Source organism: Centroberyx affinis, unplaced genomic scaffold (genome assembly GCF_046629955.1).
Source record: "Centroberyx affinis isolate AG114_WGS23_722 - 3 ecotype Tasmania unplaced genomic scaffold, CSIRO-AGI_Caff_v1 ptg003528l_1, whole genome shotgun sequence".
Taxonomy (NCBI): Eukaryota; Metazoa; Chordata; class Actinopteri; order Beryciformes; family Berycidae; genus Centroberyx; species Centroberyx affinis.
Window position 1 is genome coordinate 81,388 of NW_027281472.1, and position 13,573 is coordinate 94,960.

Here is a 13,573-nt window from a genome sequence, read left to right on the forward strand (position 1 = left end):
GAGGGACAAGCGGTTAAGAAGAAGTCCTCGGTGCCACAAAAACAACCCCTGTCGGCACGGAAACCAACAATCCTTTTCAGGAGAAAACCAGCAACCCTTGTCCAGTCGGTCCTCGGAGCGAATACACACGGGGATGAAAGTAATCCCTTTAAGGGAGTCACAATTAAGTAGGAGATGGGTTTTCAAGGCTCTGCGCAAGCGTACGCATACAGCAGGCCTCGCAGACAAGTACCCACAAAAACACACATAGCCTCACAGACGGGCACACATACTCATAACCAGGCACACACATAAACAGACGCTCATCTATCCCTCACCCCTTCTCATTTGCAGCGACACACACACACAAACGCAGCAGGCAGTCGTCTTGTGTGAAAAGCTGGGGGGACACGGTGTAAACAAACCGCATTATGCGTATCATTGGATCATTAATTCATTCCCGGGCAGACTTTGTTGCGGGCGTCCACGGGGGCCCCGTCTCTCGCTGCCTGCCCGGATCCGGTCTGGTCTTATCCACAACAAACACTGTGCCACATACTGCTGGTAATCTATTCCCAGACAAAATAAATAACGCTTAGTCTGCTTGACATTTAAATGTTACATCCATCCATTCTGAGTGACTGCGTGGGATGCAAATGCTGTGCATGCAGAGAGAGAGAAAGAGAAGTGGGAAAAGACTTAGGATAAAACAGCTCTGCAAGGTTCTATGTTATAGTTTAGAATCTTTTCTATTCCTACACGTTATCAAAATGTTGGCTCTACTAATGTTCAAGTGGTTCATATTTGAGTGAAAATTTGCAAATGGAAAAATGTTCAGAAAACTTTTCTCCCTCAGTAATGTTAAAACCGATTGACCTGTGTCCCCCAATTAGTACATTTAATGTTTTTAAGAGTTTGTTTTCATTCCCAGTTCAATTTATAGCTAATTGCTCAGTGACCATTAGTCAGGGGTGTAGGAGGTGGGATTCCACTGATTTAGTTTATCTAACAGTTGTTGCTCATTGAAATACATATATTTTTGTTTGTTGGTTGATACTCTTGAGTTCTACTGTGAATCTAAAGCCAAATCTGAATCTGAATACAAGTAACAGACAGATAATTCTGAACATAGTTTACAGAGCCTCCAACATAGTTGGACGCTCTGGGTACGGGAGCTGAACACGCAGCAACCCAGTTCCTCTGTCCAGGCACTGACTCTCTCACACACACACACACACACACACACACACACACCTAGACTGATATTCATCTTGATGCTTTGGCAATATTGTCTGTGAACTTTCATGCCAATAAAGCACATTGAATTGAATTGAATTAATTCTGAACAATGACTGAAGAGATACAGATGGAGATACCACACACACACACACACACACGTCGTCCCTCCTTCCAGACCCAGTCGGCAGCCTCTCACCGTTATTCTCGGCGTACATCCTGACCACGGGCATCATCTCGAAGAGGACCTTGGGTTTGGAGTCGATGAGCTTGCAGCTGCGGCGGTCCCAGCCGGCTCCCTCCAGGTAGAGGCCGTAGACGTACACGCCCTCCGCGGGGGGCTGGGTGATGTCGTCCTTCATCCACCTGGTCACCTCGTTGCACAGCACCATGCGGTCTAAGGCCCAGCCCTTGTTGGCCCGGGTGATCTCCTGCGAGGGACAGGGACAAACACGAAGGTTAAAGCTGTGACGCAGGCGACAACATTATGTGGCGATGCACATGGACACAACATTGATTGCAGCGGAGATGACATTTGGCGACTGTTTTCCACAAAAATTCAATTTCGATAACGGGGCTGTAAGAGTGGTACAATGAAAAAAATACTGTGTGAGGCAGAGAAGTGCACGGCAACAATGGAGCGCAGAGCCAAAACAATTAAATCCAATATGACTTCTCAAACAAGAGTGAGGTAGAGTGCCACAATAAATCATTATAATAATGTGAGTGTTGTATCCAGTCATTTTTTCCCCTTATTTTGAATTAAAAAAATACTGTTGGCTATAGGCACTCAAAGAGCACAAACATGCAACGCTGAACAATTCTCTAACTTGCTGTTTAGCCCAAATACATCATTCCTATCATTTAAATTTCATTACATTGATTTCTTGACCCTGCAAAAATGCCCTTAGGATTTGGATTCAACTCTTTATCTCCATTAGTTTCATAGTTATGGCTAAAAAATGATAAACTAGTAATGGCAGATATCCCAGATCTGGATCACCACCAAAAACCAAAAGAAAAATATGTGCAAGGATGTTTTCACACCAAGTTCATTTGGAGGGTTTCTTTCCAGACCTAAAAGAGTTTATACCTAAAGTCTGTTGGTGTGAAAGCTGTTTTCAAACTCAAAAATGTGAAAATGCTCTAAGACTTGTGCACGGCTTTGTCTGAATTCATTTTGTGCATGAAGTAATGCAGGAATAAATATACGTATGTGAAATAAATATGTCTCAGGTGAAAGCATAGACTCCCCACATGAATGGTAGTGCTTATAGGCCCTATAGGAGTCATCAGCAAGTCTGCCAAGTGTGAGATGTACCTCCTTCCCTTGATTCAGGGAAGACACAATGAAGCCCTATCTTTTCATTTAATGAGATCATGCAGGGTTAAAATTTGATTGTCATGTCTCTTTCGTAAATCATGTATTTGTGTTCCGAAAAGAACAAAGCTAACCTTTGCACAGAAATGCGACAAGGAACTGGCTCCACAATGATTATACCTGTGTCTGTGAGTATGCTTGCTTGCATGCCTGTATGTGCGCATACATCCTTCTGTTATATATATATGTATATATATATGTGCATGAGCGCGGCTGCGTGCTTTTGTGTGTGTGTGTGTGTGTGCGTGTGTGCATGAGCAAATGTGGCTGTGTGCCCGCCTCCCCCTCCCCGTGCCATCTGGCGTCCTCCCCAGCGGTAGGTAGGTAGGCAGGTAGCTGGATGCCATGCGTACCTGTCTCATGGCTGTCAGGAAGCCCTGCGGGTTGAAGAAGCCTGTCATCCAGAAGCAGTTGGGCCGCCCTTCAAAGATCCAGGCCTGGAACTGCCGGTTTCGCTCAAGCAACTCTGTGAACCAGAACCCCAGGGTGCTGGAAGCCCACGACGCCTGGCGAAAACACAGAAAAACAATAAACAAAAGAACAGAACGCGGCCAAAACAGAGCGATGAAAAGACACAGAAGACGGTTATCCAAACGGATCAGAAGACAAGACAACAGGATGACATGTGGAAAAACTATGGACTGTGAATGACCATGGGAGCAAGGCTGAATGGAAGAGAAAAAGACAGTACTTCTAAAGAACCAAGCAGAATAGAATAGAATAGAATAGAATAGATCAAAATACAGTGGAACATAACAGAACAGAGCATTGCAGGTACAAAACTCTGAATCCCAGCCAGATTTTCTCCTCTCTGAGTCAGTCCCATTCAAGTACAAATTATTCTAATAATGTAATATTTGCGGGAGCATGGCTTGAATGCCAAGAGAATGATTAAAATGCAAGATACGGGAAAAGTCGTGCCGAGTCATATTTTTTTGTTGTTTTTTTTTCTCCCCCCACTCTCAATATTAATATTTTGGCAATTTCTTCAACTAAGTTGTTTGGAAGAAAAGTCATTTTCATCCATCATGGAAATGGGTTTGTGCACTGGGGATACAAGTCTATGAAAGTAAGTACACAAATAAAGGAAAACAAAGGAAACAAAGCAAGAGCCGAACAGGACATCAGAGGTTGATTGATGATGATGAGTTCCCTTTTAGCTAGCGTGACATATTTGATCTCATCAGAAACCGTGAAATTTCTCCTTTGATTTAGTGGTGTAGATATGACCAGAGCCTGGGGAATGCTAAATCACATTATCAAAACTGTACCTGCACAGAAGCACAAAGATATTTGGGATATGTATTTGTCCCTCAGGTTCCCTAAAATGGCTTGTTATCATTCTTCATGGAAACCAATGGGACTGAATAGCCGCTTGGAGTGAGCTGTGTCGTGTGGTTTCAACAAACAATTCCAGGAAACTGAAGGACAGATATAGAAAGTTGTTTTTTCCTCAAAATTACGTGTCTTGTGATGAAAAATATTCCCCTGAAATTACCCTGATGAAAAACAACTACAGTAATCCTACAATACATTTTAGAGGGATACCTTACAAATATAGTATTGTAGTATATGCCCCTATAGGAATATTATAAGATTAAAATAGGGATGTTATGGTGATGCCATAGGAGATAAAATGATACCATAAAATATGATATATAAATCCCTACTAGAATATTATAGGAATATTTTAGTGATTGGTGACGGACCTTCTTCCAGCGTGCGGGGATGCGTGCGTCGTACATGCAGTCGAGGGCGTCCCGCAGGTTCTCGCTCATGATGATGGTTCCGTCGATGGCCAACTTGAGGTCCGTCAGCGTGTTCCGGACCAGGACGATGACCCGCTGCATCCGGTCGATCTCCTGACGCAGGAAGATGTTCATGGGCTGGAAGGGACCCATCTTCTGGAGACGCTCTCTCACCTGGTCGCCAAGTAATACATTAGATGAAGACAGATTAGACGAGATGAAGCGTATTAATTTATTAATGATTCCCCATGAAGGATTTAGCGTGGATGGAGTTAAAACTTACAGTATACTGACACACAAAGAGATGTTCATGAGCTGGAATGTACCAGACAATCAGTCAAGATCAATAAAGACATCTATACATAAACAGAAACACATACACACACATATAAAATAAGATATTCATGACCTAGAATTAACTTTTTAGAAGGTTATAAAGAAAAGAAAATAACAATAACTATAACTTTAAAGGCAAATTGCACCCTTGATACTCTTACAGTGTTGTATTTCATCAATCTGTGATGTGCATTCCAGGAGTTATTTTGTGATGTAGTGCTATAATTTACCTTTTTGCTAGTCAAACTTTCCCTCAACCTGTCTAGTCTACTTCAGTTAGTGATTTCCTACATTTCCCAGGATGCCTTTCAACATCCCCTAGAGAACGTGCATGAACTTGTTGAATTTCCACTGTGGGTTTTAAGTGTGGGCGTAGAGAGCAATAACTCTCTTCGTCTCTCTTTGGCATTCCTGCCAGTTGCAACTCTCTCACCACTAACCCGTGAGCATTGAGCTTCCAAATATAAACACCAGCAGCTGACATTTGCATTGAGCTGAAATAACTTGCCGTGAGAGGTTGATACTTAAAGATCTTCGTAAGGACGTCTTCCTGCAGGCTGTAATCAAATGTACCGCCCACCTCCAAAACAGCCACATTTCTTCTTTTTACATCAGTAACAACATCTAGTGTATTAGCAGATTGGAGAATATGTCAGCATCATTATTGGAAAGGTTGACCATTGTGGGTGTGACATGGAAATGTTAAATATATTTAAATATCCTGCATTCTATAGGCTCCTACAAACTGAGTTGATTGTTCCATGTGCAATTTTGGAAGTGTTGAGATAGAGATAGAAGTAGAGATGAGAAGTGCTGAGATCTCTTATCTTTTATTTCCTTTCTTGATAATACATACATTTAAACCGCGCACATGTCTCAGACACAAATTGAGTATTGGATGTGCGGTTTCTATAGTTACTTCTATTTGCAAGGATCAGAATAGAACAGAGGAGATGAGCTCCATGTATCCTGGATGTTCCTCTCCAATTGCTATATTTACTTTATTGTAATGGCTCCTACACTGTGGTACATCTGTATGACATCGGCTGAAACTGTCATTTCTTGGGGTTAGTCAGTCTATAGTTTTTGTACTCTCTTTTTTATGTATTATCCTTACTCTTATACAGAATGAATAACAATATGTCATTTGTATATTTTAAACATTTTGGAAGCACTAATCACCAAGTGGCATTCTATTACGCTGACTGTTACTTTGTTCAAATCTGTGATGGGAGGTGCCCACTACATAACCCCTTTACATGAAATCAGTAGGAGCCATTAGCAGCAGGCATATCATTAGGATTATCACGTGGGCACCTCCCATCACAGATGTTTCACTGAATCTGGCCCATGACACCTCCACAAGGCTCAACAGTAAGTTCTGACATCCCAGAAACATCCCAAAGTTCTGTTGCTGGTCTGATAGGTTTGCTGAAGGGGTTGATGGGTTGTTGAGGGGTTGTTGGAATTGGGAAAGACTGGCAGCTATCAAATAACTGTGTTTGGGGAAGATACTTTGGGCCCTGTTTTCGTGCCGGTGCAGATCAAGTGCAATGACCTTGCGGCGGTGAAGTGGTAATTTTGTTGGGCGCAAGCAGATTTTTTCCCACCTGTGTCCATTTGGTAATTTTGTTGTCGCTGTTATCCACAACTGCTTGTAAGATGTATGAGGGCCTTCCCTTTCCCTTTGTGAAATTCCAATAGCCATCTGTAGGCAGCAGGACACGTATGTGCGCTCCATCTGCACCCTAGGGATTTGTGCGCATTTTCAAAGCACTGTGCAATTACACACAGTACGCAAACCTCTATGCTTTTATGCACACCAAACTGATTGGCTCTGACTCAGTATTCCACACAGCTTCCAAGTGGCAATCAGGTTCAATTCAGTATCAGGAACATGGAGAGGATTGCTAAATCAGACACCTGATGGAAACTGAAAGAATCTCAATCCGTTTCCCCTTGAAAACCTCTGTTTGCACCCACAAACACAACATTTACTCCAGAGTAGACTTACTTTTTTAGAGGTCAAAAAGTATGTGAAAGTGCCTGATGTGTAATTGTTTATGTGAATGTCATGTATATAAATAATCATTGTTATTACAAAGTTGGAAGTGGCGGGCATAGGGAGTGGTGTACAATGACAGGCTTTCCATGATGAGTTTTGCACGTAGTCTCAGAAAAAGTCACATTCTCACCTCACTTCCCCTTAGCTGCAACCCCCCCCCGCCCCATGTGACATGTGCAAATAAAATCAAGCCAGCAAACTTCAGAAGTGTTGCGATGCTCGTTAGCTGAAAATGGAAAATGATGACACTACATTCACACCCTTCTCACTCTATTTCTATCTCCTTTTGTCTATCACCGTCTCAAGTGGACACACACACACACACACATACACACATCTTAACACACCCCACCACCACCTCAACTTCTCTCCCTGTACCACCCCACCCGCTTTGCACATGTAACACCACACAGTTCCTCACCTCACTCAAACTTTTCATGGTGCACACATACAGGCACGTGCATACAGACACACACACACAAACACACACACACATTCCATCCTCTCTCATACTTACTTCAAATGGTACGTAGTCGGGGGGCAGTTTCTCCAGCATATCGTCAGCCAGTCTGGCCACCACAGCCTCCCTGGTCTCCCCCCCTCCTGAGGAGCTATCTTTAGGCTGAATACTGAGGATGGTGTCCAGCACGTCCTTAGCCAGCTTACTCTGGTAGGTGATGTCTGCGTTGGGGTGGAGGCCGAACACCTCTGGAGTGTCGTAGGCTGGTAGACCCTGTAAGAGACAACGGTCACGCTTGATCAATGAACCGGAGGTCACCTGCTCGGATCCCCAAAGCAGCTGCTTATCGTCTCACACCAAGCTGGCAGAGCTTGTGGGAGAAATGCGCTCAGAAAATGTGGAATAAAGGATAATTATGTGATGTTTGCATTGGGCAGACAATAAGAAAAGAAGTCCACCAAACTCTGTGTGTGGAACTATGCTTTCACTGATGAGGCAGAGACACGTACAATGTGAATGATCAACTACTGAAGTTGCTGTCCGAGCCAGTTCTCAAAATCAGGCAGCTCAAAGAAATCCACTGAGAAAACTTAAATGCAGAAACTCCACCCTGGTCTTCTCATATTGTATTGTATCTAAAATTGTACATTGGATGGCCTGACTGGGGACATATCTGGTTACAGTTGTGATTGGTGAGATTTAGACAGGGGTGAACATCTTACGTCAAACCTGTTCTAATGAGCATGGTTGGATTTGAAAAACTAAAGTTACTTGATGCTGAAAATCTGCCTACCAAAGGCACTGAGTTGAAACTTTGTGGCTTTAATTGACTCAAAGATATTTTGCAGTGAGTGTCTTTCTCAGGGATGACAGGGAGACAGGCCATCTGTCACTGCAGTGTGGCTAATAAGGATCTTAATAAAACTGGGAAATTCAGAAGAAATTCACTTTGGAATGACTGCGCAAGACTTTACTTTGTCCAACAATATCTATAGAAATGAAGTCACTCAAGAACAAATGTAGAACCAAAATGTGGTATTAGAGATGTGAGCTTTAAAGATCAGTTTTACGTCATTTCTGAGAAACCTCTAATTCACCTTTTAATACATGATCAATGGTGTAGTCTTATGAAACTGCAATTACCAGAAAACAGCATCACAATATATAGTCAAATATAATGTGATTCACAGTGGGATAGATTGTGTTACAGATCAGCATGCTGCCTGACTGTTTAGGAAATCAATGGCACTTTTTGAGGTAAAGTGTGGCATGAACAGGGAATGCAATTCAGATGACATAAAAAGTGAAACACTGGTATGCATCATTTCTTGGTAGCATTCCCAGTTTTGATGCTCACATGGTATTAACGGCCCAAGGAAATGCCTAACCATTAGGGAACACATTTTTATTTCTACTTGACAGAAAAACTTGCCCCTGCGCTCGTTGCTTCAGTGATAGAGAGCAGCTCACAGTCTGTACTGGGGAATATACTCTGGTGATTTATGTCTTCATTGGCTAGTTTATCCCTTAAACATCCATCACAGTGCGCATTCAAATGGAGTCAAACATCAGGTGAAAGCCCGGCTAACACACAGAGAAAAATGTGAGGTGTCAGCAATGGAGAGAGTAATAATATTGGGTGTTGGAAAGAACAGCCTTTGTCTCTTGTTGTGGTCATTTATTTTTCTCTTAGGGATTTTTCTTCCTCTCCTGTCTGTCTGCATTTCATTTACATGCATAGACGCATGGACACACACACAGGGCAGGGAGGGAGGAAGAGTGTGAGCATGTGTGTGTATGTGTGTGTGCATGGGTGTTTTCGTTTGTGTGCGTGTTTGTGTGTGTGTTCTCCAAGGCTGTGTTTGTCATTCTCTATTTGAGAGGCGGTGCAGAGGAACAAGCCTGCTGAGCCTGGCAGCCCTGAGCATCCATCATAATGAAACTAGCTTTAATGAAACTAGCTCAGGAACTGCCCCCAGACATACAGGCGCACGCGCACACACACACACATACACACACACACACACACACAATCTAATAAATCATACATAATCTATAATGAAATGAGACTGCATGCATTTCACACATGGCCTTTTTAGCCTTTATCTGGACTTGGCAGGAATTTCAGTATGTTGGCGTCCTGCAGAAATCTCATATCTAGAATTTTGTTCCCTTTCATCGGTTTTGATGTCACTGCAAGCTGACAACGCAGAAAAAACACCAGAACAAAAGGCAACACCCCATAACAGGAACATAATCTAGTTGAAGAGCCTATCAGAGCCTTAGAATATTTCTCATCAGAGACCAATTTGTCTCTTAACCCACAGAGAAGTTTGTGCAGCCACATATCCAGTCTAACCAGTGCTTTTAAACCTGTACTACTATTCTTAGAAACCAGATACATGTGGGCCCAGTACAACATTATCCCACTGAGACAAACTCACCTGAATGTAAGTGAGATACTGGTCCACATTGGAGCACTTGGGGATACTGTAGCCCTTGTAGAAGTTGAAGTCTGTTCCGAACATGTTCTCACTGAACCAAACCTTGGCGAAGGTGTTGAGGAGACGCTTGTCGTAGTCGTCGGTCACGCGGCCGCCATATTGAATTTCTCCGATCATGTAGCGCACTGTGTTCCATGACACACCCTGGGGAGATGGGAAATAACACGGCATGAGGTCGACAATTTGTGAAATGGACACAGAAGTGGACCAAAGAATTGACCAGGAGTTGATGAATGTGTCCTCACTAGATCTGTTCTCTGTATTCTGTGACATACCCTGTGAGCAGATTGGAAATAATATAAAACATGTCTGATGTGCACATTCATGAAAGTTGGATGTGGACAAATCCCTGTGTTGTTCCAAGATCCAATGGAAAACAGGTACAATACAACCATAAAAATAACTTTTATATGTAGAAGCAATGATGATTACCTCACCAAAGAAAATTGCACTTCTTTTTGTACGACAGAAACTGGGGAGACAAGAGGTATGTGGTTTATCTGTTTGTTTATTTATTCATTTATTATTTAGCCCAGTGGTTCTCAAATCCCCATCCTCAGGACCCAGAGCCCTGCTGGTTTGCACTGTGGCCATCTAATCAGGGACTAATTTACACCTGGGCTGCTAGGTGAATTTAATTAATTGCGATTAACTAGCTGGTAGGACAGAAAACTAAAGACCAGGATTGAAAAACACTGGTTTAGCCTAACTTTTTTGATCATTTATATTGTGGACTTTCAGGAAGTCGTATTCATTCATTCATTCATTCATTCGTTCGTTTTAAGATTATGTTCATGATGTTTCTGCTTTATGAGAAACTGGAGATGTGTAATGGAGAGACAGTGACATGCAAAATAGGCAAGCCAGATTTGAAACTACAACATGCTGTGCATCAATGTTTCCACCAGTAAACACTGGTACCCACTTAAGCAATTCTCCTACCTTCTTAATGTCCATATCGTCAAGGTGATTCTGGACAAACTGGACAGTGGCGTTGAAGTCGGCCTGGTTGAACTCATAGGGGATGTTCCATCCCAGAGGCCCATACTTCCTCCTCTCCTGTACGGTGCTGTGGAGAAACGCTACTCCGTACAGCATTGGCTTCCATTGCACCATGTTGCTGACATCCAAAAGGTCCTGGTTGATACCTGGTGGGGAAAACATGGATGGACATGGATGGGTGGATGAATGAACATGGTTTACAACATGGAGTGACTTCCATGACTACTGGTGAGCTACACATGCATACTGTGCACGCTTTTGGTTTTAACATTTTCATGACTTTTTGCATAATTCAAGTTGGCAACACTCTCCAGGGAAATCTTTAACAGCCAGTGCTTTGCTGCACTGTAATGAAGTTTGCGAGGCTCCGGAGGTTAAGAGGATGGTGAAGTAATTTAAAGTCTCAGTTGTAAGTGAAATTCCTACTCTTAACCTACGTGACAGAACATATCACAGAATCTAAATCCACACAGTGGATTTCTGGAACGTTCAATTTCTGGAAAACATCTGAGGGATATCTGTTCACATCATCCGCTGTCAAGCTACAGGCAGCATCCCTGGCCACCTGTCTTGCTTTTGTGCTGAGCTGAACTGTGATTCAGAGCAGAGTTAAATCCACTGAAACTACACGTCCTGGTATTCAGACCTCAGACTTATCTCTGGTATGTGGCACCTCTCAGGCAGCTGCACATATAAGGTTTGGTTTCCACAAAATACAGGCGTGTACTGAGTGGTTCAGACTTAAATTATTTATGTATTGTGATACCTGCAGGTGGAAATAAGTCTAGGAAAACTTGCAGTATTTTGAAGGAATGCGGGAAATGAGTTGATTTTAATATGTTGAATGCACCACCCAAAATAAGTGCACATTCTGACTTATCTGAAGAACCATCACATGTGACTAAGCATGTGCGCTCAGACTCTGTTGCCCTTCAGGAACCACACATATGCCTCATCCATATGGGCCCGCAAAGACAGCTGGTCTACACAATTTACCTATTCTCCTCTTTCTCCCTCACTTGGGTTTTAATAAACACCCACAAAAAAACAGATTTTTACTTCTGTTTAAGATTTCAAAAACTTACAGGCTTTTGAACTTAAAAAAATGCAGAAGAGGCAAAGATAGTTGTTTATCATCTTCGCTCTTGATGACTTTCCCCCAGGACATACACACACCCCTCTGGCCATTGATTATGTGATTGATTGAAGGTCTGTGGGGGTGTGTCCGTGTCCACAGATGAGTTGTTTACACATGTGCACATGAAGAATAATGATACAATAATAACACACCCTATCTAGCATGCTCATCAATGTCTCATCTCCTCTCCACACACATACACACGCACACACAGACAGCTGATCCCCCTCTAATAATAAACTACTGATCAATACTGTTGATATATTTCACTTCATTTCAGCCACATTTATGCCAAGGGACGGATGCAGACCAGAGCACTGCATTGATTGAATACACGATGTGTGTCTCCTTTTTCTTGTTGCAGTCCCCCACCCACCCTCACCTCCACACAATAATATATTATGCTAGTAATTATTCTGTCTTATCAAACATTGTGACTCATTACTCTCACTGTAACTTTAATATAAATGTGTGACTCAGTGTTAAAGCTGCTAAGTTCAAGTCCAGCACAGTCCAGTAAAGTCAGCTGTGAAGCCTCACCTCAGTAAAACTGCTCAAGTAAAAATTAAGTCCTCAAGTAAAGATTAAAAAGAAAAAAAAACACTTCAATACGCAGGGTTCCTACAATGGCCCTGATGTAAAATTCCATGACTTTTCCATAATTTTCGAGCCTGGCTCCTGAATGAATTCCTAAATCGCGTCCCGCCCACTCTTCAGATTTTGTTGAGCAATTCAGAGAGGTGGTGTTGCTCTAGTCAGTGGCTTGTTCTCGAGCAATTGAGCCAATGTATTGTCTTTGCAAAGACAATATTTTTGTCAAAATCGACCAACATTCTTGATGAAGTCACTAAATACGATGGCTAACCATGGATGTAGAGGCTAACTGCGCAGCATCAGTGTCAACCGAAGTAACGTCAGAGCGGCCGGAAAAGTCAGTTACTAGTTATTGGTTAGGGGAAAATCACCCCGCCCCCCCCCAACACACACAGAAAACGGCTAACTAGGAGGCAATCTCAGGCTGAATAATGGAGTGGGAACAAAATGGCCATTCAGTCTGTATATCATGCTAATAATTTTCCATACGCCAAAGCGCTTTCATGACCTAAATTTTTTTTTTCTTTCTTGTTTTGTTGGTGTTGTTTTTCAACTCAGTTTCCCATACAGTTGGGCTTCCCTGACTTGTCCTGTCTTGAATACACCTCTCCATGATATTCAAGACATTCCATGACCAGTGGGAAACATTTTAATTTTAATTTTCTAATTGCTATTTCTTTCATAGTCTGCTCAATAAATTGTTAGGTTCTGATTATGTTGTAATTTAAACTGAAAAAGATTGCCCCCACCTCCGTAGGTCCTCTTCAGCCCTGCCTTCAGGCCCTGCGGGGGTTCGTTGGTGAATTTGATTGACATCTGCAGGAGTGTGATGGGGAAGTGCCGGTGGACCTCTGTGGTCATCCAAAGACGGAAGCTGTCGTGGACGATGTCCGTCTCCGTCACTGTGTCCATTAGTTCGTCCATGAAGTCCAGGCCCAGGTGGCAGTTCTGAAGCAGGGCCCAGCCACCCTGCGGACAATTAATCGTGCCAATGGTCAATAACGTCAATGACTGTTGGGTGTTGACAAAATCATAGTCTTCAATGAAATCATTTTGTAGGAACTGACTTTCATTTAAATTCTGTAAAGGTCTATCTTTCTCTAAGGGATAATATCTGATCAGCAAGGTAA

At 42.6% G+C, this 13,573-nt stretch overlaps 1 protein-coding gene across 1 annotated transcript in view; it reads right to left on the reverse strand.

The window, feature by feature from the left end:
• The window catches only part of dnah5 (dynein, axonemal, heavy chain 5), a 106,520-nt gene that overhangs the window by 796 nt on the left and 92,151 nt on the right, over window positions 1–13,573 (reverse strand). Inside the window, exons 81-87 of the mRNA XM_071539855.1 lie at window positions 13,193–13,412; window positions 10,652–10,857; window positions 9,650–9,853; window positions 7,263–7,478; window positions 4,306–4,518; window positions 2,950–3,102; window positions 1,415–1,646 (exon numbers count right to left, since the gene is read on the reverse strand). Of these exons, the coding sequence (XP_071395956.1) occupies window positions 1,415–1,646; window positions 2,950–3,102; window positions 4,306–4,518; window positions 7,263–7,478; window positions 9,650–9,853; window positions 10,652–10,857; window positions 13,193–13,412 (1,444 nt within the window). The remainder of the gene's footprint in view (window positions 1–1,414; window positions 1,647–2,949; window positions 3,103–4,305; window positions 4,519–7,262; window positions 7,479–9,649; window positions 9,854–10,651; window positions 10,858–13,192; window positions 13,413–13,573) is intronic.